This window comes from Psittacula echo, assembly GCF_963264785.1.
Source record: "Psittacula echo genome assembly, chromosome: 3".
Classification (NCBI taxonomy): domain Eukaryota; kingdom Metazoa; phylum Chordata; class Aves; order Psittaciformes; family Psittacidae; genus Psittacula; species Psittacula echo.
Genome location: NC_137736.1, coordinates 30,106,071 through 30,131,678, shown reverse-complemented (window position 1 = coordinate 30,131,678; position 25,608 = coordinate 30,106,071). Strand labels below are relative to the sequence as shown.

General features: G+C 42.8%; 2 protein-coding genes across 3 annotated transcripts; both read left to right on the top strand.

Moving 5' to 3' along the window:
* The first annotated feature begins 1,425 nt into the window (after positions 1-1,425).
* On the top strand, positions 1,426-16,665 carry DNAJC28 (DnaJ heat shock protein family (Hsp40) member C28). 2 transcript variants are annotated; one of them, XM_080613682.1, is made up of 3 exons: positions 1,426-1,624; positions 3,389-4,506; positions 16,557-16,665. In XM_080613682.1, exons 2-3 carry the CDS (start codon positions 3,440-3,442, stop codon positions 16,561-16,563), a joined length of 1,074 nt encoding a protein of 357 aa, XP_080469808.1. In that variant the 5' UTR covers positions 1,426-1,624; positions 3,389-3,439; the 3' UTR covers positions 16,564-16,665. The 2 variants fall into 2 exon arrangements, with proteins under 2 accessions (XP_080469808.1, XP_080469807.1); XM_080613681.1 differs by lacking the exon at positions 16,557-16,665 and having other exon boundaries at positions 3,389-5,215.
* TMEM50B (transmembrane protein 50B) lies at positions 10,586-25,491 on the top strand. The gene is made up of 7 exons (XM_080613685.1): positions 10,586-10,688; positions 16,557-16,732; positions 17,328-17,440; positions 18,517-18,584; positions 21,428-21,520; positions 21,724-21,781; positions 23,918-25,491. The coding sequence occupies exons 2-7, from the start codon at positions 16,634-16,636 to the stop codon at positions 23,961-23,963; spliced, it is 477 nt and encodes a 158-aa protein (XP_080469811.1). The 5' UTR covers positions 10,586-10,688; positions 16,557-16,633; the 3' UTR covers positions 23,964-25,491.
* Positions 25,492-25,608: the final 117 nt, after the last annotated feature.

Genomic DNA, 25,608 nt, shown 5'->3' with positions numbered 1-25,608 from the left:
TTAATAATACATGCTGGTGTTCAGGGAGGAAATAAATTGTTGCCTTCCATCTGGCAAGGCCTTCAGTTGGTGCATCCAGGTCCTCTTTTTCAGGCTGAGGATGAGAACTGTTTCTTGCCTTCAGCTTTCTTCAACTGAAGTCACCATTTCCTAACAGCCAGCTAATGCCATTCATGGAGGCTGTAGGAACAACCCTCCCAGGCATTGACTGCCCCACAGCAAGGCAGCAGGGGCCAGGAGCTCAGGTCACTAGAGGCCTCCACAGCCTTTCTGGGTGAGCCCAGTAAATGACTGCTTAATCTACTGCTAGCATGGCTGCTTAGGGGCACTCACAGCTTTTTGAAAACCATGTTAGGGGAAAGAGTGAGGACATTGTGAAAGACTAAGCCTTTGTCTGGGTAAGTACTGCAGGGGAAGCCATTTCACAAATGCATGAAGAGGCAGGAGAATTTATCACCTACTAAGGTGGAATTCACTCAGGAGAACAAAGGCTATAAAGCAGTTAAGGTTTACAGGTGTAAATGTACATATTAAAAAACAACATGAAAAGCTGCCCGTCCTGTACACTCTCATGGTGTGGCCAGCAGAACTAGGGAAGTGATAGTCCTTTTGTACTCAGCACTGGTGAAGCCACATCTCGAATCCCGTGTCCAGTTCTGGGCCCCTCACTACAATACATCGAATTGCAAGAGCAGGTCCCAAAAAGGGTAACAAAGCCCATGAAGGGTCTGGAGCACAAGTCCTATAATGAACAGCTGAGGGAACTGGGGGTGTTTAATCTGGAGGAGGTGCAAGGGGGACCACATCACTATCTGCAACTACCTGAAAGGAGGATGGAGTGAGGTGGCTGGTGTTTTCTCCCAAGTAACAAGTAGTAAGATAAAAGGTAATGGCCTCAAGCTGCACCAGGATTAAGTTTAGATTGTAAGTTCGGAAAAATTTCTTCACAGAGAGGGTGCTCAGGCACTGGAACAGGCTGCCCAGAGAACTGGCGGAATCAACGTCCCTGTAAGGGTTCACAAACCATGCAGATGAGGCCCTCACTGACATGGTTTAGTGGTGGACTTGGCAGTCCTGAGGTAACGGCTGGAATCCATGAACTCAAAGGTCTCTTTCAATCTAGTTGAGCCTATGATTGTACAATTCTATGACCGCAGGCCTCTGACCTGCCAAACCTGCGGCCGCGCCGGCCACGGCAAAGCCACCTCCCCCACCACACTGCGCATGCGCCAGCCGGCCAGCCCTGCACGGCTACCGGGCACGCGCGCCTTCCTGGCTCTCGCTGCGTCCACGCGCAGCCTAGTCACGTGCCCCCGCGCCGGCTGCTGCAGGCGTTCACCCGGAAGGCGGTGACAGTGAGCGGTTTTGGCAGGCCTCGGGCTCCCTCCTCCGGTGAGCGGTGCAGCAAGGCAGGCGGGTCGGCGTTCCCGGTTACACATGCGGTCACTCCGCCACTAGGACAGGCCGCCCGTCCTTGACCGAAGGGTAAAAGCAGTTGCTCCTCCTCTTCCTCCTTCTCCTCCGTTGCTGGCTCTCTGCCAGCGCTTGCCATGCCCCCGAGGGCGTACGTACGTACGTACGTCGCTATGAGGGAGGGAAAAGGGCGGGCGGCGGCGGAGAGCAGGTGAGGTTCTGGGCAGGGAGGTTGTAGGCGCTACGGGGAGCCTCCCTTGACCGGCACTGGGGAAGTGGGGCGTGCTGAGTGCCCAGCTTCTCGCTTGCCAGTAACCGCCTCCTTTAGCCCTCCTGCGGCACAGCGCCTAAGGGCGCTCGCCATTCACCGTCCACGGTGGCTGTTGAGTGGCAGCCATGGAGGCCCTAACGGCAGCGGGTGCGAGGGGAGGGCGGGCTTGTAAGGAGGGCCCCGTTCGGTGCCCCTGCCATCCGCGGCCTGTCTTGTGGGGAAAGGAGGTGTCGGTCCTGTCCCCCCGTACCTGGCTGCATCGGGGAGAGCTGAATTTAACTGGGGAATAAATACCTGCAGCCGGCACCCTTCGGTGCTGCAGAGAGAGTGCAGTGCGTGCGTTTTGATACAGGGCTTTAAGTACGAATATATTAAAATCGAGTCGATGGAATTATGAGCTTGAATTCTGATCAAGATGTTGAATATCAAAAGTATATTCATTGATCTTTACATATAAGTAGTAGTTATGTCGATTTTTATGGCTATATGAAGCTAAATTATTATGTTTGCCAGCCACCTCGAGGGAGGTGGCAAACTAATCTGTATCATCAGTGAAACACACCCCCCCATGTTAATAACAAACATTATAGTAAACACAAGTTGATGACTTAATATGTTACCTGGATCAAAACCAACTGAAAAAATGTTCAGGATTGCTCCAGTCTTTCATCCAGTCCCAAGTACCTCTCCTTTCCCTTTTCAGATAGGCTAATGAAGAAGGCATTTGTTAGGCAGTTTGTTACATGCAGAACATATAAACACTGTTTATTCCTTAAACTTAACCTTGATTTAACCTAATCTTTTGTTTGGAAAGGCAGTCAGCAATGGATATGTTGCAGGTATTGTGAAAAGAGATTCTTTAGCACTGTGTATGAGGCATTTGTCTTAGGATTTTCATTCATAAAGAGAAATTAGCAGTTGTGTATGCAATTTGTGTGATATTTTCTTACCTTTGACATTATGTGAAGACTTACTTAGGTGGCCATTTACTGAAAGTGCTCCTTTTGCTGTTTCCCAAAATGATTCAGAAGCACTGGTCTTCCTGACAGGATGAGATACTGTATGCTATTGAACTGTGCAGAGTTCCAGGTTTATAACCTTACCTGGCACAAGTGAAGGAGGTTGGCCACTAGGATGCAAGATCCCTGCTGGGACATAAGGGTTAATCTAAATGAATCTATAATCTGAATGCTACTTCAGTTGTTGCTGTGAAATACCAAAAGGGAACCATAATGAAATCCTCTGAGAATGTACCAGGTGATAGATCTTGAGGCACTAGTGCATGTGAATAGAAAATATGGGTGACAGCCAAATGTAGCTGTAGAGAGGAAAAGGAGAGGTTTGTTTCAGCAGTTCCTGCTCACCCTAAAGCATATTTCCAGTTTACAGTGCACTGCCTTTGCAGAAAGGCAATAAAGCTTCAGCCTTTGGGGAATTCTGCAGTGCAAAACAAACCTATGCTACAGTTGCTATACAAGGAGAAAGCTATATTGTGAATTAGTTTTCATTTACATTGTAATATTACTATGTCAGTAGTAATTAATAAAAATTGCATATTTCCGTATTAATCTGTAGGGAAAAGAACATTACGTGCTTTTCTGAAATGTTGTAGGTATTTCTTAATATAACCAGTATAAGACTTTAATCGTATAAGTTCTTTTAAAAATTATATTTAACACCATTTTTATAAAAATGTGTTTATAGGTCATTGTTTATAATGTAGCTGCATCTGAAGGAATACAAAGTGGCTTTGTCATGCTGACTAACGGCATAGGGCATCATTTATTGGTGCGTGAAGCAATGCTTCCAAGAAACCTGAAGGTATTTCTGTACATTTGTGGCAACAGAATGTTATCGGGTTTTAGACGTAAAAGCAACATCAAGGACTCTTACAAAATCCTTGAGCTTGAGGAAGGATGTTCCCTTGATGATATCAGACACTCGTATCGAAGTCTTGCCAAGAAGTACCATCCTGACAGTGGTTCTGCCACAGCTGATGCTGAAGCATTTATGAAAGTAGAAGAAGCGTACCGAGTGGTGCTCAGTGACGCAACGACCAAAAAGAAAGCAAAGGAGGAAAATGAAGAGGAGGAGGATCAGTTTAAAATGCAAGCACCACAGCACAGACACTACTTGAGTTTTGAAGGTGTGGGTTTTGGAACACCAAGCCAAAGAGAAAAGCAGTACATGCAATTTCGCGTAGACCGTGCGACTGAACAAGTGCTGGAGTACCGGAAGCAGAGACTTGAAAGCCAGTTTATCGCGACTGACCTAATGAAAGCCAAAGACGTGAGGCAGAGCAAAAAGGTGAAGATAACTCAGGCGGTTGAACGGTTGGTGGAGGACCTAATCCAGGAATCGATGGCAAAGGGAGACTTCGACAACCTCAGTGGCAAAGGGAAGCCTCTGCAGAAGTTTTCAGACTGTCCACATGTCGACCCTATGACTCACAACTTGAACAGAATTCTGATAGACAATGGGTACCAGCCAGAGTGGATCCTGTTGCAGAAGGAAATACGGAAAACTATTGAGCAGTTAAGGAAGAGCATAGTGGCATCTAGGAGCAAGCTTGGAGAGCCAATGACACCATACAGGCAAAAGCAATGGAATTGTATTTGTGAGCAATTCACAGAAGATATCAGGAAATTAAACAAAAGAATTGACAACTTCAATTTAGTTGTTCCTATTCTGAGCAGACAAATGGTGCACTTCAGTGCTGACAAAGAAATTGGCCGAGCCCAGAAGACTTACGAAGCATTGATGGAAAATGGAGAGGCTTCCAATTCAGACACAAAGGAAAATGAGGAGGAAAATGTTAAAAGGTTTGGGTGGAAGTCTTCTCTATTGAAGTGGTTAAACTATACGTCAAAATAACACTAATTTATCTGTCTTGTCAAGATTTTGAATGCACTTTATTAACAAAACTTGTAACACTAGAGAAATTTCAGGTACACAGGAAATGTAAAATCCAGCTGTGCACTGTTACATCAATTAAAAGGAAATGGGTTGCCTGATGAGCGTTTGCAGGTCCTTAATTGATGTATTTGTGAACACTGCTAAGTAACTGTGCTGGTTTGGGCTGGGCTGGAGTTCACTTTCTTCACAGTAGCTGCTATGAGGCTACATTTTCGATTTGTGCTGGAAACAAGTCAGGGATGTTTTAGTTCCTGCTTAGCAGTGCTTGCACAGAGCCAAGGCCTTTTCTGCCTCTCACACCACCTCACCATTGAGTAGGCTGGGAATGCACAAGGAGCTGGGAGGGGACATAGCTGGGGCCTCAACTGACCAAAGGGGTATTCCATACCACATGGTATCATGCTCAGTATATAAAGTTCTGGAAGAGGGAATGGGGGACGTTCAGAGTGATCGCGTTTGCCTTCCCAAGTACCTGTTAATATGTGATGGAGCCCTGCTTTCCTGGGGATGACTGAGCACCTGCTTGCTTGTGGGAAATGGTGAATGAATTCCTTATTTTGGCTTGCTTGTGCAGATGTTTTTTTCTTTACCTATTAAACTGTCTTTGTCTCAGCCCATGAGTTGTTTCACTTTTACCTTTCTGAATCTTTCCTCCATCCTGCCATGAGGGGAGTGAATGAGCAGCTCTATGGGGCTTAGTTGCCAGCTGGAGTTAAGCCACAACAGGAACAAATCGGTTATCCTTTTGCAGCTTGCTTTGCTTCTGTTTAAATAAAAAAAACTCCAACTTCTCTTTAGCAGTGTTAAAGGGCATTAAAGTGGTTTTACAGTTACATCTTCAAAAGGTGAAACTGAGGCATAACAAAAACATTAAAGACAAAGTGGAAGTAAAAGTCTTGCTGTGCCCTGTTACTTTGACCTTTATCCTTTTTTATTTAAATGCTTACAGCTCATAAATTGTTGACAGGTTTCATACTTTGTTTTGTGGTTTGTATTTTTTTTAAAGTGCATTCATCTCTTCAAGGTTAAATGAAATGGGAATGAAGGGAGGGTTCTGGATGTCTGGACTTGGGCTGTACATTCTGCAGAAGTTCCTATTTGGATTTGGCTTTTAATACAGAAGGAATCTCAGAAAGCAAATCTGAGTAAATAAGGAAGACTACCCAAAACTGTACCTTAGTCACAGGGCTTTTTGGAAGTGAGAGAAGAAGGAAGTACTATTTTTCAAAAGTATCAAAGAACTTACTGTGAAATATTGCTGTATTATTAGAGTTTATGGGCAGTGGCTTGGAAAGTGGAAAGTTTCCGTGGTGCCAAAGTTGTATTTATTTTTAGTAACCTTTCAGCTCTCCACACAATCTGATTTTCCTGGAGGATTTTGCCTGTGGAAAGGTGTCGCTGGATACATCAGTATCTGTGCAGGCCTCCTTTTTCACTCATGCCTCTATGACCCAGACTGTTACAGTCTCCACCTATGCAAGAGTTGTGCTGGACTCTGCCAGTCCATAGGAGGGTCTCCATGGTCTCTGGTGGGCCAGGGAGGGGGGATATCAGCTCTTAGAGTTTTAGAAAGGAAAGCTAGGTGATGGTCACATCCATCCTTTGGTAGATGCTCCAGCACTAACAGAGTCTGGGTTAATACATTTGCTTGTGGGCAGGTAACAAACACTGCATGTGCTCCTTTTGGTCTTTGTGCTCTTGCTCGTCTAGGTGAGGTCTGAACCACTAGACAGGGCATTATTTATATTTGTTGGTAGAATGAACTAATTGAAATATTGTTTGTCAGAGAGTATTTTATAATCTAGTGATACTATTTAATATTATTTATTCACTGGTAAACGCTATAGGTCTTTCAAGCCTTTGTGTTACAGTAAATAAGTAATAATGACAAGATGTTTGTCATGTTTTAGAGAATAGGGCTAACGTCAGCTTCCTTCAACATACCTTTTTGTAGGAATGAAGGTGGAAAAAGTAGGAAGAATGGCATTACGTGCAGATGAATCTGTTGCCCCTAGGTTGTGCCACTGGGATGCTTGTGCTGTGATATGCCATGTCCTGGTGCTAGCTGAAAGGATGAGAGCATGGCTATTAGTTCCTTTCTGTGAAAATTCAGTTAGGAGGCAGAGGTACGCTACTGAGTAGGATTTATTGAGATCCTTGTGTTGGACCAGGTGATACCAGAAGGCTTTGACCTCATAAACTCCTCACTCATTTTAGCAGCTGTGTGTATGAATGTCTGCTTATTTCAATAACTTATCCATGCATTCTTGCTTTTAATGAAAACTAAAACATGCTTTTATGGAAGTTCTTTGACATAGAACTTTTAAAAAGATCAGGTTTTGATTCACATTATGAGCTACAGGAATTGGGTCTGAATTGCTGTTTAAACTAATCCAGTGTCAGATTAGAAGAGAGCTAATGGCAAATTGAATTCATTGCACAAGAGTAAATAGAACCAGATTGCAATAAACCCAGCTTTGATGGCATCCACTTTGGCTCACAATGAAGATAAGTATCAGCAGTTTAAATATTTAAGTTGCCATAATGGATGCGTCAGCACACTGAGTGATTTTTATGTTTCTTTTGAAACTACTTGGTGTCAAATGGAATAGATGTGACCTTACTCTCAGCACTTTAAATCAGCCTTGCGCTGTTGTTGTGGAAAATTGCCAGGCACAAAAAATCGACTTCTTCAACATTTATGGCAATGATGATGAAAAAAGGAGTTCAGATTTTTCTTTTCTCCAGGTGTGTGGAGGAGTGTATTTTTGCAGGGCTGTCTATTTTTTGTTGCTCTGAGCTCACAAAATCCTAAGAGCAGTACTTAGCCAGTACATCTAGAACAAGTTCATATGCAAGTACTGCATATGAATTAGAAAATCCCAGGAGAGTATGGCCCTCAGAAGTAATTTTTCTGTCTGACACTAGACTGTTAATTTGAATTTGATAAGTTACCTTATTACTGACCTCAAAAGAATGAAATCATTGTCGATTCCAGACATGAATACATGTTGCTTACTCCCAGAACTCCCTATGTGTTGGTCTGATTACCATATAGCTTGTGGCTTGAAAGGCTTAGCTAGATGACATCTTAATATCAAGAAAAAATATTATATGTATTTATTATTAGGATATATTAATTGAGGTATCAGGTTTTCTCAGGGTGAGAACTCTGCCCAACAATCAAGATGGCTCTTTCATGTGCTATCAGCAAGCTGTACAATTGTACGTTAGTGTTTTCCAATAAAAGCAAAGATGTAGAACTGTAGGCTATCTGAAATAACATCTCAAGCTGTCTTGTAAACCCAAGAGTTTCTATATATGCTGTAGATGTTGAGGCCTGCTGAATATCCTTCTGTTTCAGGGTAATAATGGCTCTCAGGATGCACACAGAGTTACAGAGAAGGCTCTGAGGAGAAGAAGTAAAAGTCATGAGAAGCAAGAGCAGGGCATGCTGTAAGAAAGGCAAGTGGTAAATCTTTATTCTTAGTGGGAAAAACTGCTGCAGTGAGGGAGAAGGGGATGTGTGGTGTCCCCCTTGAAGTTACTTCCCTACCAGTTCTGTCTGCCTGGATGTGGCTACCACACTGTTTACCCTCCCACAGATGTAAAGAAAACAAATGTGTGTCTGCATGCCTGGCGTGGCGTGGCGGGGTGGGAGGTGATGAGAGATGATAGGAAGGGCCTGAAAAGGAGAAAGGAGATTAGCATGTCATGCTTCCAGGTGAGGGTGGGAAGATAGTGGTGCATGTAGTAACAGGGAAGGAAGTTGGGGAGCACATGGTTCTTTTTGATGAACAGCAAGGCAAACTTTATCTTCATGGTATAGTGCTGAGCATCATGAGTGAGAAACAACTGTTCACACTGACCCTTTCTGCAGTTGATAGCCTCTTCTCTGTTAAGACAGTGGCTCAGCTCCAGACTTGGTGGAACACAGTGAGCACATACAAATGAAGGAAAAAAGGAGGAGGGCTGATAAAAGTAGAAGGCTTTGAGTACAACTTTTAACTTTTGCATGGGATTTTAGGGGGCCACAGCTTAATCGTCTTTTAACAAGGAACTGAGTATTCTGTTGCAATTTGATTGGATCTTTATTTTGCATTGCCTTTCTCACAGTGCTCCTTTACTTAGTGCCCTGTATTGCTCTTCATTGTTCTTGAGCAATATTCTTGAAATGTGTTCTTTTTTTTTTTGTCCTGTTCCACTCTTCAATTTCTACTTCTGGCTTTTCAGATTGATTCTGTGGGGCATTTTGTCTTACCAGAGTGTGAATTTTCAAACTAATCATTTTCCTGATTTTGATACTTAATTCAATTGCAGCATTTCCCTTTAGTATCTCTAAAATCTTGACATCAAATCTTTTATAATGGGCAACAGTCTGTAATTTACAAGCAGACGTGTCTTTCTTAAGGTATCTCTGGTGCTGGTAAAGCTCTTTTTTCGATGCTTTGGCAAGAAATAGGCCAGAAAGACAGAAAAAGAGAACCGAATCCCGCATGTGGGGAGGATGAAGGTGTCATGAAAATCTAGGAAAATAACCTCTCCAACCAGAATGACAGGTTAGAAAGCTGACATAACTTTATTATGGGTAATTATTACTTTATTAGTGGGGTGCATGGGGGATATCTCTGCCTATCATGCATGCTGAGAAGAGGGAATTTACATGCCTTTATTATATACATATTTATCATAATTCTGTGAAATGCCTGCCCAATTCTTGTTAATCATTGCATATTGTAATTCAGGTAGACAAGGCAGCAGTGCAGGCACTGTAAATTCGAGTAGTGGTCTTTGAGGGTTGTGGTGGTTGTTTGGAGAGAAATCCCCCCCCCATTTTACCCTTTTATGGAAATCCATTGGTTAAGGACATAAGAATGCATAATTAGTCTTTCCAACAACACTGTTCGTGTTTGGTCTAATTTAGGACCCTGAGATGCTCCTTGTGTTGTTTTCTTTTGCAACTGTTTACTTACTTCCCAGGCCTTTATCAACAGGAGGAAGGCCTACATTGATTTGAGAGAAGACATATGGTTCTCATTACATGCTTTCCTTATCATGAGAATCCTTGTACCCTTGTCCATACTTGTTTTAATCTGGTATCAAAGGGAATTCATTGAGAGTCAAAAATTTTGGGTTAATATGTTTTGGGCATGTTCAAAAACATGTTGCAAAAGCAGACATCTGTTCACATCCGTTGTGCAACTGAAACATGTAGAAGCAGTCTTGGCTCTGTCCAGCCATGGCAGATATGGAGGGGTGCTGAGGTGAGCAGTACTGGGCAGGGCACCCTGCTGGCTCGGCCCCAGATCCTGTTCATTTACTGTATTGGGGAATTGGGAATATGAGGAGCAAGGATGATAAAGGTGGCATAGCAGTGGTGCAGTTGCTGCCCTGACTGTGTTTGGGAAATGCCATGAAGTTGGAAAGGATGAATTCAGATACTTCTTCGTGGACAGCTGAAAGAGGAACTCAGAATTGATTATTAATTCTACTTGGGTTTGTTAAACGCAGCCTAGGGGTAAGCCACAATAGTGTTTTGTAGTGAAGTTTATATATTCCTATATGGGAGGTGCTTGGAAAACATTAAGATGAGCACATTGTACTTTACCTTTGGAAGAGTGGAAAATGACATAGAACACAGAATTATAGGCTGGCTTGGACTGGAAGGGACCTTAAAGGGTATCTCGTTCCACGCTCCTGCCATGGGCAGGGACACCTTCAACTGGATCAGGTTGCTCAAAGCCCCGTCCAGCCTGGCTCATAGGTGGTTTGGGAAATGGCTGTGGGCACCTGAGGTGGTACCCAAGGCTCAAAGGGGGGTGGTGGGGACCACTTAGGAGATAGGCGACAGCGGCTTCTCCGCCCAGGAAGAAAAGGGGCGGGGCCTGACCCGGCCCCTCCTGACTCCCGTCTTTCCGGTCGCTGGTGTGGGCAGCCGCGTCGGCCAATCGTGGCGCCCCGTCCTCATCCAGCCTCTCGTGACGCGCAGCGCTGGGTTGCGATTGGCGGTGGGCCGCGTCGCTCGCGGGTCTCTCAGCCTCAGCGGCCGCACTCCCCGCAGGCGGAAGAGTCTCGCCCAGGACGGGGGGTACGTGCGGTCATGTTTTCGTGCCGCTTCGCTGGCGCCGAAAGGCGGGGCGAGGGGGGCTGGCGGGGCAGGGGGCAGCTCGCGGCCGATGCAGCCAGAGGGGCCGCAGGTGCTGCAGGGAGGGGTAGCGGGGGAAGGTATTGGCAGGAGGGTAGCGTGGGACACCTTCTGCCGGCAGCGCGCGCCCGCTTGCTTCCAACGGCCCTCGCGCCCCCCGGTGCCTCCTGCGCCGTGGGGAGCAGCAGCGGCTCTTCCCTCCTCCACCTGCGCCCGGGGCGGCCCCGTCCGGCCCGGCCCGGTGCCCGCGGCTCGCACGCTGCCCAGGGTGTTGGGCTGGAGCAGCGCGAAGGGGCTCGGCTTGGCGCGGCCCGGGCTCGGTGAGGGGGGGTGGCCGTCCGGCCGTGCCGTCCCCTCGCGGTGGGGCCGCGACCTTTCACCGTAGCGCGGCCGCAGCCGCAGGAAGTCACGGGCCTGGCTACCCCCAGGGGGCAGGGTGACCGGGGGGCAGCGGGGCCCGGCCCGGCCGCTGCAGGGACGCGATCGGATGTCCTCAGAGTGCCATTAACCGCGTCTGGGAAAGGGAGCGGCGGCGCTGAGGGGGAAAGTTTGAGATGTGAAGAGGAAATCTTTATAAAATGACTTATTTTTTGTCTAAGTAGTGCTGCCCTCAGCGTAACAGTTACTGTCAGGACTTTGCAGGTTTGGGGTTCCACCTCATACTGCCCCGTCATGGCTTGAGCCCATTAAAGAAATATCGATGCACTTAGTATATACTTCCGAGCAAAAATAGGCCTGTGGATAATTGCAAAATTGATCTTTATTTCTGCCTTGCTCAAGTCTTCAAACTTTAATACTGTTCTTAAAGAATGCTTGCCACAGACAGCAGCCACAGTGCTCTATGGCTGAGCATCGCAGATTCATGTGAGGTAATTACTCGTTTAATAATTTTGACAGAGCCTCATTTTTGTGTAAGTTCATTTCAAAGTTCCTTTCTTTCCCTCTTCCTGTCTTTCTGTGATACTTCAAAACTAGCCCATATAGCATAGTGGTGTGGGAAACTGAAAGCGAAACCACACATAATGACTGAAATGAGTTAGTGGTCTAAAGATCCACCTTAAAAAAATCAGTGGACTTAATAGAAATGTTCACATAAGCTCCTTACAGTGACCAGTGGCCAAATATCTTATCATAGTACACTGATATGGGGAAAGCATATGGCTTAAAGCATGTTCTGGTTGGTTACTTGTGGAAGATGCTGTCATCTTCTTCAAGGAAAATAAGCTTTTCTTATTAACTTTAGATTTCTCTCTTCGTTCTATTTTTTACTTTCTTCTTAGGAGGATCCTTTCTTCACTAACCTGATGGGTTTTCAGGGCCTTTGTGCAGCCTAAGACAGTTTCTTTCTTGCAGACTTTTTGTATTTTCTTGCAGCTGCTTTTAATATTTTGTTCAAGAGAAATCCATTCATTCTGGGAGATAGAAACTTCCAATTCTTGTGTTTTCATTTAACTTAATTTGCCTTAATAATACAGTAGTTGTTTTAACCTGAGCACTAGCATCCACCAAGTGTTATTTTTACAGTGAGTATAGCTGTCTTCAGTCACCAGTTTGTTCTTCAAGTGTTCTTGTATTTCTGTTTATTCAGCATAAGTGAAAAATGCTTCTTGAGAACAGTGGGAGAACCTGTCTGCCCTTGGAAAAGGGGAGGAGACAGATTGTAGGAAGGGCGTTGAAAGACAGCTAATGAAAGGGGTTTTACCTGTTTCCTTGCCGTGAAGTATGTGGATGTAAAAGTTTAAACTGAGAGAGCAAGTTTTGTGCCTTTACTTGGGTAAGAAACTCCATCTGAAAGTGTCTGTCTTCATCAGAGTTTTCTGTCTGTGTAGTAAGATATAATTGGGCTAAAACCTGTGTGTGCCTATATAAACCCATATGAGGATAAACTTTAGCCTAGTTCTTGTGGTCTTGGTGGAAACTCCGCTTCAGTATGTCACTGGCCTTTCACAGTTGAAATATAGGCTAATTTTTTCCCTTTTTTTTCTGTGGGTGTTGAGAACTATATATATATGGAACATTATCATAGAGTCATAGACTGGTTTGGGTTGGAAAGTATCCTAAGATCACCTAGCCCCAACCGCTTCCATGGGCAAGGGCACCTTCCACTAGGCCAGATTGCTCAAAGCCACCTCTGGCCTGGCCTTGAAAACTGCCAGGGATGGGGCAGCCACAGCTTCTCTGGGCAACTTGTTCCAGTGTCTTGCCACCCCTGTAGTAAAGAACTTCTTCCTAATAATCTAATCTAAAGCCATTTCTTTCAGTTTTAAACAGTTACTCCTTGTCCTGTCAGTACAGGCCCTGGTAAAAAATCTCAGTTTTCTCATAAGCACCTTTTACATATTGAAAGGCTGCAGTAAGGTCTCCCTGGAGCTGACGGCAAGGTTGAAAGAGTTTTGCTAGAATAAATGCTAGTTAGTTTTTGGTTTGGAAGTTGGCTTAATTATATTAGCTGACGAAACAAATTATACATCCCCTTTAAATCATAAAAAGGGAATGTTGTTTTTGGGTTTTTTTTGTTTGGGTTTTTTTTTTCATCTGTTTCATTTAGTTTCAGAACTAAAACAGTTTTATAGAAGTAAGAAGATTTCTTTCATTAAGTCATCCAATAATTTAACAGGCTAGTTAAGTATCACAGGAAGGTTGAGGTTGGAAGGCAGCTGAAGAGGGCATCTTGGTCACCATCCCTGTCAAGCAGAGCCACCCTGAGTCAGTTGCCCAGGACTGTGTCCAAACAGCTTTTGAGTATCTCCAAGCATAGAGATTCCACAACCTCTCTGTGCAACCTGTGCCAGTGCTCAGTCGCCCCCACAGAGAGAAAGTGTTTCCTGATGTTCAGAGGGAATTTCCTGTGTTTCAGTTTGTGCCAGGTGCCTCTGGTCCTGCCACTGGGCACCACTGAGGAGAGCCTGGCTGCATCCTTGTTGCACCCTTCCTTTGGGTGTTCATGGGCATTGATAAAATTCTCCTGAGCCTTCTGTTTTCCAGGCAGAACAGTCCCAGCTTTCCCAGCCCTTCCTTATAGGAGAGATGCTCCAGTCCCTTTATCATCTCTGTGGCCCTTTGTTGGACTCTCTCCAGCACTTCCATGTCTCTTTTGTACTGGGAGCCCAGAACTGGACACAGCACTCCAGGTGTGGCCTCATCAGTGCTGAGCAGAGGGGAAGGATCAGCTCCCTCCACCTGCTGGCAGTGCCTAATGCAGCTCAGGATACCATTCACCTGTTTGCTATAAGGCACATTGCTGGCTCTGGTTCAACTTGGTGTCAGCCAGGACCCCCAGGTCCTTTTCTGTCAAGCTGCTTTCTAGCAGGGTGGCCCCCAGCATGTACTGGCAAATGGGGTGGTTTGAGTGCAAGACTTGGCACTTCCCCATGCTGAACTTCGCATGGTTCCTGTCAGCACATTTCTCCAGCCTGGCGAGATACCTCTGGGGGCATCCAAGTAGAGGGTGAAAAATAATTTCTTTTTGACATATCTGAAATATTTTTCCAGTCTTTTTTCTTGACCTGCTTTCTGCATTACAGTACTTCATGTTATTTTTGAAGGAGATGATTGCATTTAGCCATGTTAATACTATTTAAATGGTCCTTTATGGGAAAAAAATCCAAAGGAAGATAGAGCTTTGAAGAAATACGGCTTCAATTACTCTGAAAATGCCTGAAAGTGTTATTTACAGGAAAGGTAATGACTTCTATAGGTTTGACATAACCATCATTGTGTCCAGTGGGGAGAAGAAATAGCACAGCATGCTTGTCTATTTACTCCTACCTGTGGCCAGCTGCACGACAGAGTGAGAACCATGTGGTGGTGACAGCAGTGGAAACCATGAGCTGGCAGGGAAAAGGAGGGATTACTCTAGGATGAGAAAGAGACACATTCACATTTGAAGAGGAGCAAAAAAAGTACAGATGGAGCCATTTTAAGAGTGGAAGAGAAGGGAGGGCTGTAGGAGCAGTCATAAATCTGGAGTAGCACAGTGTGACAGTTGTGTGTGAAAGTTATAGGAGGAACAGGGATCTGAAAATTGCTAGGGAAAAGTGTAGTCTGGGAAATTAAATACATGGTTGAGCCCAGGTACAAGAGTAGAAGTGATTTTGGAATTGAGTGATTGATTTTAATGCTTTAAGGAAGAGTCATAATTATGGATGGATTTCTGGGACTAGATTTAGCAGGACAAAGTTTTTAATCTTATTCACAGGAGGTGGCCTGTGTTTGCAGTGTAGGCTGCCCTGCTTTTGGCTGGGATAGAGTTAATTTTCTTCCTAGTAGCTGGTGCAGTGCTGTGTTTTGGCTTTAGTCTGAGAACAATGCTGATAACACACTGATGTTTTAGTTGTTGCTGAGTAGCACTTGCCCTGATCAAGGACTTTCCAGTCTCATGCTCTGCCAGTGAGGAGGGGCAGGGGAATCTGGGAGGGAGCAGAGACAGGGCACCTCACTAAAACTAGCCAAAGGGGTGTTCCATACCACAATACATCATGCCCAGTATATAAACTGGGGAAGTTGGCTGGGGGTGCCAGTTGCTTCTTGGGGATGGGCTAAGCACTGGTCAGCCAGAGGTGAGCAATTGTACTGTACTTCACTTGTTTTCCTTCCTCTCTTTATTCACTACTACTAGTAGTAGTATTATTACATTTTACTTTCATTTTAAACTGTTCCTATCTCAACCCACAGGTTTTACCTTTTTTCTGATTCTCATTCCCATCCCACTGGAGGGAGGGGGGAGGTGGTACTTAGTTGCCAGCTGGGCTTAACCCACAACATAAGCAAACTCTGGTTATGTATTTATTTATTTTTATTTCACTTCTTGGTGTAGACTTGTAATTATTAATGAGAAAAATGTTCTGTGTCAGTCTGTCCTGTAACATAATCATAAAGAGCATTTGTCTGTTGTTAGCCTTTAGCAAGTATCTTGAAATTACTTACGGCAAGTTGCGAAAACACAGAAGTTGACAATATAAAACAGAACAGCATTAAGAGTGGCTGTGAGTCACTAATAAATAATTAGATAAATGGAAAATACTGAATAGAAAACCGAAATACTCTTAACTTCTGACAAACTGTATGTGTCAATCATCTTGCAGTGTGAGAACAGACACAGTGTAATAAAGAATCTTTTACAGCTACTTTCTCACCAAATTGAAACCTGTCTTATTTCATTCACTTTGTAACTAATTAACTTTGCTTCTCTCTTCCTGCATTTAAAGTTCTGTGTGATCCTCCCTCTGTGAAGTGGGACATTCTTTATCCTTGGTATTTGTTGATTCACTGCGTTGATCCCTTTTTCCCTTTGTCAGAAGGGCACTGTATTGGCTATCTGATTTGGAGACTGAAAATACGTGTATCTTATGCAAGGTTCCCTGGCCTGATTCAAAGATCATTTTCTGGTCTACATAGGAAGCCCTATTGTAGGTATCTTGCTGTTTTGAGCTTACAGTGCCAGGGAGAACATTATGGTTTGAAGATGAAACTTAGATTGAAATAGTTGCTGTTTTGCTATTTTTCTTTGCTTGCATTTGTTCTTGTGTTTAATTTGAACAGTGTATTCTATTCTATTTCTTTTCCATTTCAGATATGATGATTTATATATAATGCCTAAGTTTTTGGGTTGTGTGATGATCTTCATTTGCAATTCTGTTTGTAGGGTAGGTTGTTTTTTTTAAATGTAGCTCAATATAGAATCCATAGAGGAAAATGGGATACTTAATTCTGTAAAAAAAACCCAGGTATTGTAGAAATTGCTCATGAGAGTTGTCAAACATCTCAAGGTTTTGCTACTTTGTATTAAATGCATCTTTGGCTGTGTTTCAGGTCTTGAGGACAAAACTGTTAATGGAAAAATTAATGTGTAAGTACAGAATAAGAAAAGCAATCTAATATTTGAGGAGATGGCAGGATTCCTAGACAACTTCCGCTGGCCAGAATGTGAGTGTATTGACTGGAGTGAAAGAAGAAATACTATCGCTTCAATAGTTGCTGGTGTATTGGTAAGTTTGGAGAGGATACGAATGAGAACTGTGTGGACAAATTTGGAACTATGACAAACAGTTACATTTCAAGTTTTGTACAGTTCCACTCTTAACTGCATGTCAGTCCCATGTATTTCTCTAAGATCTTTTTTAAGTGTAATTATTAAAAAGCCTTTTTACAAGTCTCATCACTTTGCATTTTATCTGATAATGATGTACCATTTGTGCACTCTTCCTTAAAAAAGATTGACACTCCTACTGAATTTTTTTCAGAATTAGGTATGTTAGAACACCAGTGTTACACTTGGTTTGCATCTCATATGTTTATAATTTGGATTCTTGTTTTTAAAGCTGTTCAGGGAGTCTAAACAAATACTGATACTTAATTTGAATAGAAAATGTGACCAAATGCTTCTCTGAAGATGGTAAGTTTTATGTAGAAACTGCATATCAAACAGATTTACAGTCCATCTTAAAGCTAATAACTTCCTAGAATAGTTTGTCCTTGTTGAACGATAGTTAAGCCAATGGTATGCATGAACTTTTGCCATGTTTTGTCTTCATGTCTCTGTTACCCTTTCAGCCTCATAATACTGGTCTATTTTATTTCTAGTTTTTCACAGGTTGGTGGATAATGATAGATGCTGCAGTAGTTTACCCTAAGCCAGAACAAATGAACCATGCATTCCATACTTGTGGGGTGTTTTCAACGCTAGCTTTTTTCATGTAAGTGTGTATAAAGGGAGTTTTTATAAACATGAGCTGTTAAACACAATTTTTACTGAACAGTGTGGTATAAGATAAAACTTTGAATCACTTGGTTGTAAATGACTTGTGAGTAATCTTGTACCTTTTTGCATGGCAGTGTAAAGGCCTTTTTTATTTTACCTCTGGCCTTTGTTTCTTATCAGAGTCTGTTTATTCATTGTTCTGTCTATCTGCACCCCCATCTCTTCAGGGTCAATTGCTTTTCCTATGCACTTCAGCTGAATGTAAGAAAGCAGACCTTCCCTTGTGCAAGTGGCTTTCTATAATAAGTATTTAGATTCCTAGATCAGAAATGATGTAATGCTGTCCCAGTTGCTTACTTCAATATAAAACATTTGACTGCATTTACCCCTAATTTTAAATAATTTTTACAGCTCTCTCTGGCCCAAAACTTCCTCAATGGGAGAGGTAGTAGTGTTAGAGCTAGTATTGTTATAAAGATGTAAATGTGGCAAGCTTGAAGTAATAGCTTTTATTGAATCCTAGAGTGATGGTGAGAAAAAGATGCCTTTGGATATGCGAGACCTTCTGAACACTTGGTATCTGAAAGTTTCTGGTGTTCTGTTTTTTTTTTTCCCTTGGCAGTGTAACTTGCTGTAAGAAAATGTATTGTCCCACCTTAAAGTGTGTCTCTCACTTGAAAACTTACAGTATTCATTGTGAAGGAAAGCAACTTACATCAGAATCATGAGAGCACTCTATTATTGGCTGTTATTATTCCTGTGAAGTGGCTTTAGATAGTTCTAAAACTTGAACAGCCAGAAAGTGACCAGGAATATTACAGTCACTAAAAAGGGCGATTCTGTCATCTTAACTGTTTGTTAATATAAAAATTGATGTAAAACTTAGGAACAAATACAGAGTTTGCTTGAAATCCAATTGGAATCCTTCAGTTAAGGAATAATACGTGACTATATAGAACGACAAATCGTTTTCCCAGAATTTGATGCATCTTAAAAAAAGCCAGTTTTTTACTTACAGCTTTAAATTGATTTTCTAATAATCTGAAGTGTATACACTTTCTTTGTTCCTAGGATAAATGCTGTATCAAATGCACAGGTGAGAGGAGACAGCTACAGTGATGGATGTTTAGGAAGAACAGGTAAAACAACTCTAAAAATCACGCTAATCACACAGAATCACAGAATATTAGGAATTGGAAGGGACCTCAAAAGATCATCTAGTCCAATCCCCCTGCCGGAGCAGGAACACCTAGATGAGGTTACACAGGAAGGTGTCCAGGCGGGTTTTGAATGTCTCCAGAGAAGGAGACTCCACAACCTCCCTGGGCAGCCTGTTCCAGTGTTCCGTCACCCTCACTGAGAAGAAGTTTCTTCTCAAATTTAAGTGGAACCTCTTGTGTTCCAGTTTGAGCCCACTACCCCTTGTTCTACCATTGGTTGTCACCGAGAAGAGCCTGGCTCCATCCTTGTGACACTCACCCTTTATATATTTATAAACATTAATGAGGTCACCCCTCAGTCTCCTCTTCTCCAAACTAAAGAGACCCAGCTCCCTCAGCCTTTCCTCATAAGGGAGATGCTCCACTCCCTTAATCATCTTAGTTGCCCTGTGTTGGACTCTCTCCAGCAGTTCCCTGTCCTTCTTGAACTGAGGGGCCCAGAACTGGACACAATACTCCAGATGCGGCCTCACCAGGGCAGAGTAGAGAGGAAGGAGGACCTCTCTCAACCTACTGACCACCCCCCTTCTAATACACCCCAGGATGCCATTGGCCTTCCTGGCCACAAGGGCACAGTGCTGGCTCATGGTCATCCTCCTATCCACCAGGACCCCCAGGTCCCTTTCCCCTTCACTGCTCTCTAATAGGTTGTTCCCCATCCTGTACTGGAACCTGGGGTTGTTCCTACCCAGATGTAACACTCTACACTTCCCCTTGTTATATTTCATCCCATTTTTCACAGCCCAACTCTCCAGCCTGTCCAGGTCCCGCTGGATGGCAGCACAGCCTTCTGGCGTGTCAGCCACTCCTCCCAGCTTAGTGTCATCAGCAAACTTGCTGATAGTACACTCAATTCCCTCGTCCAGGTCATTGATGAAGATATTGAATAATACTGGCCCCAGCGCTGACCCTTGAGGCACTCCACTAGATACAGGCCTCCAACTAGACTCCGCCCCATTGACCACAACTCTCTGGCTTCTGTCCTTCAACCAGTTCCCAGTCCACCTCACCACCCAGCCGTCCAGTCCACACTTCCTCAGTTTAGCTGTGAGGATGCTGTGGGAGACTCTGTCAAACGCTTTACTGAAGTCAAGGTAGACCACATCCAGCGCTCTGCCATAATCCAGCCACCTTGTTATGTCTTCATAAAAGGCTATGAGGTTGGTCAAGCACGACTTCCCCTTGGTGAAGCCATGTTGACTGCCCCTAATGACCCTCTTATCCTTGATATGCCTTGAGATGGCACCAAGGATAAGGTGTTCCATCAGTTTCCCAGGGATGGAGGTGAGGCTGACCGGTCTATAGTTACCCGGGTCCTCCTTCTTGCCCTTTTTGAAGACTGGAGTGACATTTGCTTTCCTCCAGTCCTCAGGCACCTCTCCCGTTTCCCAAGACTTGGTAAAGATGATGGAGAGTGGTCCAGTAATGACTTCAGCCAGCTCCCTCAGTACCCGGGGGTGCATCCCATCTGGACCCATGGATTTATGGATGTCCAGATTGCTCAGTTGCTCCCTAACCCAGTCCTCATCAACTAAGGCAAACTCCTCCATTTTCCCGACTTCCTCTGGGTCCTCAGGGGTACGGGGCTCCTCAGGACAGCTTCCAGAAGAGTAGGCAGAGACAAAGAAGGCATTCAGCAACTCTGCCTTCCCTGTATCTTCTGTCACCAGGGCACCCACCCCATTCATCAGTGGGCCTACATTACCTCTGGTGTTGGTTGAAAAACTGATTATTTAGGTATTGAGGTTTTTTCTAATTGGTGTTTAAAGAAATCATGGAAGTTAAGGAGTAGGAGGGAACTTCACAGAAGTTCATTTCTTTACAAAATTAACACTTGGAGATAAGTACTGTCATTGCTAAAAAGCTAAACTTAGAAAAATTCAACTTCTGTGTATCTCAGATACCTAAAGTTTCCTCTGCAAATTCTGTATAGCTGCTAGGAGAAGTAAATTTCTGCTTTGTGGCAGAATATGGAGCAGACATTCTGTAAGAATGTCTTATTTTAGAATATATTATAAACATTCTGTTTCCTTTGTATCTCACCTACTGTGTGGTGTCTGTGGACTCGCTGTCCTCTCTCTGCTTTCATTTATAATTCCCTTACTATTTTCCATGCAGATCCCAGCATCTGTTTTCATGTGAGTTGTAGAATGCCAGACCAGAAATCTGGTAGGATTTACTGATTTCTTTGAACTGGCGTATGATGCTTTTTTTGCGTGTCATTTGTAAGTGAGCTTGAGAGAATCTTTGCATAGGAGTATTTTTCCTTTCCCACGAGTGAGCAAGTTGGTTATTTTCCATGGCATCATCTTCCTTTTTCAGCAGGTAATGCCTAACTATGGTAGGTATTTTCAGACGTTGCCCATCTGAAAATATCTTTCTGAAGTAAGCACAGGAGGTGTTTGTTTAACATACCCCATTGGAATGCCATCTTTTCCTTAGAAACAATATAGCTTTGGCAAAGTACCCTGTCAGTAGTCCATTCCAAGTTGTGTTAAATGATGTTACAGGCATTGCCTACAGGTGAGGAGAAATTTCTGATAGTTGTATCTGCTCACTAAAATAAGGGGAATCCAGCTGCTATGTGTTTTGCTAGAGAAGGCTAATTTTGGTTTATCTTGTCCTTGATACAGGGTTTAACACTTCCCCTTTGTGCCTCCAGGAAGATAACATATCATATCATAACAGAGTAGTACCTTGGATTGTCTGTCACTACAGATAATCGCCTGCATAATTCTCAGTTGTTTTAATATTTCCTGCAGGTGCTCGTGTCTGGCTCTTCATTGGCTTTATGCTGATGTTTGGTTCACTTATTGCTTCAATGTGGATTCTTTTTGGAGCATATGTAACACAGAGTAAGTTTGTTTATTTTCACATATAGAAAAGTACTTCTACTGTCAGCCAAAAGCAGAAAATCCAGAAGAATGGAAGTGCGTGGTGAGTTCTTGTCAGAGCCATACCATCTAGTTCCGTAGTCAGAGTGATACTATGAGCAGTGGTCTAAGTACACCTTCCAGTACGAAACAATTTACTGTTTCCTTTGTTACTTACTTTGCAGACACTAATGTTTACCCTGGATTAGCAGTGTTTTTCCAAAACGCGTTGATATTTTTCAGGTAAGTTATCTGGGCACATATCACTCCTTCCAAGGGGTATCTGACCTAACCCGCTTCTATGGACATTAATACTCCTGGAAAATGAGTTCTGGAAGCTGGAGGCTGACTCTGGGCTTGGACCTGACACACTGTGGAGTTTGCTGCTCTCAAAGCAGGACCCTCTGTCAATCAGTTCATTACCCACCCTGACCTTAACATGAGGAGGGTGGCATGTAAATCAAAGGGACCTCTTGGGTCACTTGAGTAAACCAAAATAATTACACAGAACTGATGTGAAATTATTCAGTGCATAAACTGATCAAACTGTTTCTTAAAAGCTGCATTTTTTTTTTCCTCTGCTACTTTTTTCTACTCCCTTAGCTCCAGTGCTCAGAACCACTGTTTTTATTTGCCCCTTCTCAGCCCATGAGAGGCTCTTCATTTCCTTCAAGTTCCTGTTAGTCCAGCTTGCTCTGATCCTATAATGTGCCTGACCAAGGATATAGACAGTATTCTAGATAAGATGCTGTCAGTGTCAGGATAATGGCAAGAATGCTTTCATCTCTGTACTACAAATACCATGCCATGTATCCTAACAGAACTAGGTGGGAGATCATATTGCCCTTTTCCTGACTGTTTCGTACCAATGGCATCTGACAATCCATACACCTAAATTTGTTTCTGCTGCGTGAGCTTTCAGTTATTAAGAGTGATTTTATGTTTTTTTTCCTAAGAGTATGATGGTATGTTTTGTAATATTACACTTAAATCAATTTCTTTTATTTGGTTTAGTATCAGTAAGTAGATCATATGGCACTTTGGAAATATTTGTATCTGTAATAACTCTTTTTATATCCTGTACTCGCTAATCCATGGATTTTATTATTTAATAAAAGACAATGAAAGCACTAAATAGTGTAAGTTCCAAGATCAGTCACTGCCGAAGTTCACATAACCTCCTCTTTTGCAAGCTCTTACCCACTTGAATTACTGTGCTAACAGTTTTCTTCTAGTACCATACCAAATGCCTTGTGGCGAGTTAGATTGGCTCCACTTTGCTTCCCTGTTGGAAAATCAGTTGTGTTCTGGCAGAAAACAGCAGTTCCCAAACCTCTTTTATAGTCTTGCACATAGTTTAAATGGGATAGTGCTGAAGGCAGGCTTTGGAGAATTGTTTCACCATGCCTGAAATCTTTAGTCTTGTTTCAGTAGTTTGATGAACTTACTTCTGAAGCTGCTTCTTGTTTCTGAAAGTGTGTACTCTGTACCTAGATGTATTTTAGGTTTATTTGTTTCCTTTTGTCTTCTCAAACTTGCAAAATTACAGTGTTTTTGTAAAAAAAAAAAAAAAAAAGAAAGAAAAAAGGTTTTTTTTTGTTTTAATCCTTTGAACCATGTGTTTCCGTCAGGACTCGTGCTTCTGCTCTTGTCGTTACCCCTCCAGTGTTTTTTACTTAACATCGTGTATTAGTTGTTCTCTGGTTAATTGCCCAGGTGTCTATCACTTGTTACTGTTGTTCTCAGGGTCAGTATTTCTCATTTCCCTCCCTCTTCATTCTCGTATGATTTAGTATGACTCTGCCACCTCTTTGGCTATAAGGGAAAATAATTCATGGTATAAGAAACAATCAGGAAATCATGCTTGGTTTTGTTCCCTCACCATTTTTGTTTTTAATTTATGACAATATGTAATTGCATCCAGCCTTATAAAAGGAATTTTGGAAGTCAAAGTGTAATTTGGATCTCGCTTACCTACCCCAGGATATTTTCTGATGCGCTCATAAAAATGTAATAGGTTACATTTTATCCTGGCATAATGCGTTAGGTTCAGCTGATTGGCGGATGCCAGGATGAGACTTGCTGCTCTGTAACTCTCTGATTGGTCCTAGAATCAATTAAATTCCTCATTTTTTTCCTTCAGAAGGGCAGCTGCTTTTACTGTTTTTCATTGGAGCAGTTTCTTCAGCTGCGTCTCATAGTTTTAGCAAGGCATAGTAAACAGAGTAAAAGTACAAACCCCAGATACTAACGTGAATAAAAGTCAAGGTTACTGGGGGGATGTTGATTTTGCAGTATAGATGGTATAAGAGTCTAAGGATACTATTAAAATTACTTTCCAACCTTATGTATGTGTGTTTTTTATTTTTTTCCCTTTAGTACCCTGATCTACAAGTTTGGAAGAACAGAAGAGTTATGGGCATGAGTGATCGCCTATGGCATTTCTATTCCACAGTTGCTATGTCGTACTATGTATGTAGATATATTTACATTTATTTGTTCTTGGTTTGCTTTCTAAATTGAATGAACTGAGGCGAATTACAGTTTCTGTAATAAGCTCCCTCTTTTCACAGGACAGATTTGTGAATATGTACATATGACTGTATATACCTTAAAAAGGGAATGTCAGGCTTTCTTTCTGAAACCTTCAGGCTTATTTATTCAGATACAGGGGTTTCTGTCAACCCCTGAGGCTTGATCTTCCAAACCTTCATGTGTGTCAGAGACTTCAGGGGAACCATTAGTGAACAAGCAGGATAAAGGGTGTACCCTGTGAAAGGGGTGATTACTTTTATGTATGGGGGAGCTTAAAGCCGGTTCTGCAAGGGCTGCCTGTGTAACCTGAAGGAGTAGCCAGCGCATGGAAGTGACATGGCTGAGCCTGCCTTTGATGAGGTGAAATTCTGTTGTATGCTGAGATAAAAGCTGATTTTAAGAATTTTGTATAACTGTTCAGAGAAATACAAAGTAGCTATTTTTTTGTAAAAGGTTACGAATTTTTAAACCAGGCCCTCCATCAAGCAGGTTCCACATGGCAAGTGAAAATGTTCTTGACTTCTGATTGCTATAGCACAAACACCATTTGGTAGCACCACAGTCCTGAGAATTAATTTCATGCTGTTCTGTGTAATAAATACTAATTAGTATATAATGTATTTACTGCTATTAGAATAAAAACCAACACACTGATGCCAATCATACTTAAAGAATATGAAGAATAAACGTGAGTCAGACTAGCATCTTTAAAATTATGCTAGCAGAATTTTCTTCAGGGGAAGCTTTTTGCTGATAAATGAACAGTTACCCTGCTGTCCATTACCTTTTCTATTTAACAGGCGAGCATTTTGAGTGGGGATATAGTGGATGTATTTATTGCTCACACTCTTACCTTGAAATAATTGCCAGTTTTAGGACAGCAATTTGCTCCGGTTAAAATGTATTTATCTCCTAAATTTGCTGGGCACTTTATGGGAATAATTCCATTGTTGAAATCCAGTTTCTTCTAGCTGGAGTATACAGAAAGGGAGAACAATTATGCTTTATAACTTTGTCCTGATCTTGTATATTCATCTGGCTCTTGGTGACTTCATGAGTTCAGTGTGGTTTTTAAAGCATTTCAATCTACCTGGTGTCGAAGAGCTTTTATGATGCTCCATCTATCAAGACTGCTGACCAAATGGTATTAAACTGCAGAATGTACCTTCTGTGCATGGTTACTGTATCCTGTTCATCATTAATTGCTCCCTTGGGGGAATCTTTCCAGTGGACAGAATATGAAGCAAATACTGCGGCTGAAATTTTGCTACTGGCCAGACCAACTTCACCCCAGCTTCACCGTCCTGCAGTGAGTTGCAGTAGATTCACTGCTGTTTATCAGAGCTGTGTACACAAGTTGTCTGTTTGGTTGTCATTTCAGAAAACTGCAATAAACTTTATCTTATGTTCTCAAACGAGTGAATTGAGCAGGAGTACTCGTAAGTAGTCCAGTAGTACTGATCTTTGAGCAAATCATACTCCAGGTAATAAGTAAAACCCAAGGTTTTTGGTTTTAGATCTGTCATTTCTTGCTG